A 4,869-nucleotide genomic window follows, 5' to 3' on the forward strand; every position below is an offset into this window, starting at 1 on the left:
TACACGTTTGGTCCTTAATTTATTTTTTTAACTCGGAAGGTTGTTGCTGTTTGTTTTTGTTATGTATTTGGTCCCTGTCTTACCTAAAAAAAAACTATTTTACCATTGATTTTTTAATTTATTTAAATAAACACACCCCAACTCCACCCCCTCACCTTACGTTACCTACCCTATCATTTTTTCCTATTTAAATAAGTTTTTTTAAATAAAACAGAGACCAAGCGCGTAATAAAAACAAACAGTAAAGATTAAACCCATAACAAAAATAAACAGTAGGGACTTTACAAATTAAAAAAATAAGTTAAGGACCGAACGCACAAATTACTCTAAACCATAGGAACCGTGTAATTTATTCTCGTATAAAATACACACTAGTATATAAGAACATAATACTTATTTATAATTACATGAAACTCCTTTATTGTAACATTCAATTGAAAGATGTTCCAAGGAATAAAGAAATTCACGATTAAATTAATAATTTCTTCTTATTTTAAATTATATCATCGAAATTTATAAATATTTATGAAAATACCACTATTGGTATTTATCTCTTTGTGATCTATGCCAACAACCTAGAAGATATTATGTTGTATATCTGATTTACATCGCACTCACATTTGACAAAACGCTAGAAAAATAACCATTCGCACACAAATAAAAATAAGATACTATAATACACAGATAAATAAAAATAAAAACACATTGTTATTTCTTGTATTTCACACTACATAAATGCAAAACTATTTTATTAAACCCACACAAACTACACCATCTCTACCAAATACAACATTTTTCAAACTTCATGTGTAGGGAATTTAGCATTCGTCGGATCGGTCATATCAAGGAAGAGATAGGCCATGCCTCCAATTCCTTCAAACAACGAGTATGGATTATCACCTCCATGCATTTCGCCTTCCGATATGAGTTTGTGAGATTTATCAAGTAAAAAACACGCAAACGCCTTCGCCTTGTGTAAAAACTCCACGTTTCCTGTCATTTTATAAAGAGAGAGGAACACGTATGCATTCCCACTTATCCCATGACAAATTGCGACTTTTTTCAGTAATCCACGCTCCCACACGACTTTGGATGCATCGATTGCCGCTTCGAGAAACTCTTTATCATCAAAAACCTAATTATTAAGTTTTAGGGTTAAATGCAAGAAATCGCATCTACTTTTAATTTCTCCTTGTTACAACATTGTAGTTTGGAATTCTATTATTCAATTATTGCAATGTCGACCAAGTAGAAAGCAATTTTCACTACGGCGAGAGTAGATTTATTGAAACTTTAATGTTGTCATAAGAAAAAAAAAGAGTAAATTACACGAATGGTCCCTATATGTTGAAGTAATTTACACGTTTGGTCTCTATTGTTTGTTTTTGTTACACGTTTGGTCTCTATCTTATCTAAAAGGACTATTATGCTCTTATTTAAATAAAATAAAGTAGTCTTTTTAGGTAAGATAAGGTGAGGTGCGGGTGGGGTGAGGTTGGAGGTGTTCATTTAAACAAATTAAAAAATTAAAGGTAAAACAGTCTTTTTAGGCAACATAGGGACCAAACACGCAACAAAAAACAAACAGTAGGAACCTTCAAAGTTAAAAAAAATTAGTTAGGGACCAAACCTACAAATTACCCCAAACCATAGGGACTATTCGTGTGTTTGCTATTTATTGCATTTAGTCCCAAGTTTTTTAGGAGGGCAATGTCACTTATGCTATGTTTGGCGTACTAACTGAAAAGCTAACTGTTAGATGAAAAATTAGCTGTTAAATAAAAAACTAACTGATAGCTGATAAAAAAATAACGTTTGGTAAAACTAACTGAAAAGTTAGCTGAAAAGTATGAAATGACAAAGAAAGACATTTAAAAGAATGTGTTTTTTATAATTAATTAAGGTGTATATTTGGAAAAATTTTAAAAAAACCCCTAAAAAGCTAATCTAAATAGCTTTTTAAAAAGCTAACTTATAAATTACTTTTTAGCTTGCCAAACATGAAAACTTAAAAAAGCTCGAAAAATAATCTAAGCCTTTCAGCTAGTTGTGACACGCCTAACACAACCTTAATAGTAACTAAGTTTTTTTCCACCTCCGTATCATTTTCAAAAATTAACAATTCAACTTTCAATTTTGTTCCTCATAAAATACTTTATCTTTTTGTTCCATTTTAATTAATTTTGAAATTTTAGTACATGTTGCTGGAAAACAATTTTATTAATTAGTAACCATGTTTCATTTTTCAATGTAATAAAGCTGAAACACGGTTTACATTTAATAAAGTCATTTCAACAAGTCTATTACGTTAAAAACAACAAATTTTCATTAAAGGAAAACGATACAAAATGTCACAAAACTCGTAATTATTTAACATTTTAGGGATTACCTCAGCTGCTTTAACTAATGTGAGAGCAACTCCAGATGCACCATGACACCAATACACAAGAAGATCACTTTTCATATCTTCTTGTTTTGGGTAATTTCCACTTGGAAAACGATTCTTAATCATATACTTAAGAGTCTCCTTCACATCCAAAACCACATCCGATTTAAGTTCAAAACGCATTAAGACATTCAAGATCCCAGCTAACCCATGTGCAACTCCCCACTGCCTCTCACCTTTATACTCAAACATCAAAGGGCATTTTCCCTTTGCACCCAGTTTTCTTCCATTCTCAATCATCTTATCGATAACTACACCCTTTTGATTTAATAAATTGTCAGTATTCGAAAATGAAAAAGTTAAAGCAACTGAGAATGGCAAACTTACAGTATGGGAAGATGGAATTGTTTCATGGCCTAAGTTTTTGTTAAGAAAGAGACATGCTGATAAGTATCCAGCTCTACCAAATATTACTTCATCTAGTATATCTTCACTTAACTTCATCTGTCATATTATTATATAAGTGTATATCGTTTGGGAAGAAATTGAAATCAAATAATTTTACCTCTTTAAATTGGGTTAAATAGTAATCAACCATTTGCTCATTGCTTTGGTGCTTTGCGACAACAGCACCGAGTGCACAAACTCCAGCGCGTCCAAGTAAAAAAGAGACAACCCTACAAATTTGGTGTCGTCATATTCAAATTTGGCGAAATATTGTTTGATTAAGGGTCAAGAAGTTGAATTTTGAGTGAGATTTTTGATGCTAGATGTAAGAGAAGTGGACGTAAATGGATCGTAATCATGATACGATAGCGAACCTGGAACTGGAAGAAGAGGAATCGCAAGCTTTGATAATCTCAGAAGCGAGATTGAGATCGCTTTTGTTGTTGGTAACTTGATAGGATTTCAAAAGCAAGAAAGCAGTTCCAAGAGAGCCTGTATATAGGGAAAAGTCTTTGACATCTTGCCCTGTAAAGCCCCATGTCTTCACCACTATCTGTGGGGCATTTTCACAAACACCTGGTGAGCTTACCGGTTTTACTCGCATTGTTCATCAAATGATTCAAAATTAAACGTACATACAAACATAATCAGAGAGAGAGGGAGAGGAATTACAGTTTCTTTGAGATCCAAGGCGGCGCGTTTGAGTTTCTCGGAGAGAGTGGGGTAAGGCAAAGCAAGAAGCTTCAACAAAGAATCTTCTTGCTTATCTTCGTCGATTCCTGGTACTGTTGCTTTCTCCTGAACAAAATCTGACATGAAATTCTTAAAGTATCTGTCTGTCATTTTTTTTGCTGGGATTCTGATGGTTCAGAGAGTCTGAGACGATGCGAGTTTTGAAGGAGATACCATAGCAGCCACGAATGGACCGTTTGACTGAAATCATCAATGACGAGACACGCGTAGACCATTGAAGCTTTAGCTGAGATTGCGGTAAACATGACAGAAGCATCCTCTTTGCCATGGTGTCTCTTTGAAGTTTGAACGGATTTTCCCAAGAAGCATCTTTCTTGTATTTTACTCCTAGGCCCTAAACTTCTAGCTTATATCTATTTCAGCCCCTGTAGAATGTAGTAAGGTTAATCCGGTAAGGTCATCTAGCTCGGCCAACTTGGTTCTTGCCAAGTGGTGGTGGCAAGCGGGTATGACTACTTTTGGTGCTCTTGTATGCATTTTATTCATAATCTCAAACTTATTAATGATATTAATGGGTAAAACTTTGCCAAGAAATCTATAAAACAAGTGGTCAAATATCTCTTAGATAGATATGGAGTTGGATGTTGAAGGTGTAACTTTTCGTTGATCTATTTAAAGAGTGGTGGGTATTTGCGATAGAACATTTTTTTGGAAAGACATTTGATGTTGGAGACGTGACTTCAAAAGATCGTTGTCCAAACTTATATGGAATTGAGACAAACAATGACTATTTGGTAATGAAAATTTTTGTTTATGGAGTTGTTTTGGACTCGCGGTGGTGTTAGAATTAGGCAATACAATTTTATATATATATATATATATATATATATATATATATATATATATATATATATATATATATATATATATATATATAGAGAGAGAGAGAGAGAGAGAGAGAGAGGGGCTCATTAATTTTCTGTTTTATAGAATCTATTGGATTTGCAAGTAGGCGGAAGTGGTGGCTCTTTCTCGATGATGTTAGAAATATTATAGCAATTCAAGAGTCAATGTAATTGTGTTTAGTTTGATCAAATGGATCAGTAAATTACTGAAATCGTTCCTACGGTTTGATCAAAATTGCACGTTTGATCTCTTACTTTTTTTGCACTCAGATCGTCCCTATGGTTTGATTTTTTTTGCATTTTTCGTCCCTTACATACATAAAGTTAGGGACCAAACGTGTAAAGTTTGACCAAACCATAGATACGAAAAAAACAATAAAATTAAACCATAGGGACAATCTGTTTGCAAAAAAAAAACAAAAAAAAAGTTAAGGACCA

General features: G+C 33.2%; 1 protein-coding gene across 2 annotated transcripts; it reads right to left on the reverse strand.

Moving 5' to 3' along the window:
• Positions 1-689: 689 nt before the first annotated feature.
• On the reverse strand, positions 690-3,882 carry LOC145011385 (lanC-like protein GCL2). 2 transcript variants are annotated; one of them, XM_078970094.1, is made up of 7 exons: positions 3,740-3,882; positions 3,506-3,642; positions 3,208-3,386; positions 2,952-3,063; positions 2,774-2,890; positions 2,390-2,704; positions 690-1,135 (listed from the first exon to the last, which is right to left on the reverse strand). In XM_078970094.1, exons 1-7 carry the CDS (start codon positions 3,852-3,854, stop codon positions 797-799), a joined length of 1,314 nt encoding a protein of 437 aa, XP_078826220.1. In that variant the 5' UTR covers positions 3,855-3,882; the 3' UTR covers positions 690-796. The 2 variants fall into 2 exon arrangements, with proteins under 2 accessions (XP_078826220.1, XP_078826221.1); XM_078970095.1 differs by having other exon boundaries at positions 3,506-3,857.
• Positions 3,883-4,869: the final 987 nt, after the last annotated feature.

The sequence above is a fragment of the Lactuca saligna genome, chromosome 8, assembly GCF_052625555.1.
Source record: "Lactuca saligna cultivar CGN05327 chromosome 8, ASM5262555v1, whole genome shotgun sequence".
In the NCBI taxonomy this organism is placed as follows: domain Eukaryota; kingdom Viridiplantae; phylum Streptophyta; class Magnoliopsida; order Asterales; family Asteraceae; genus Lactuca; species Lactuca saligna.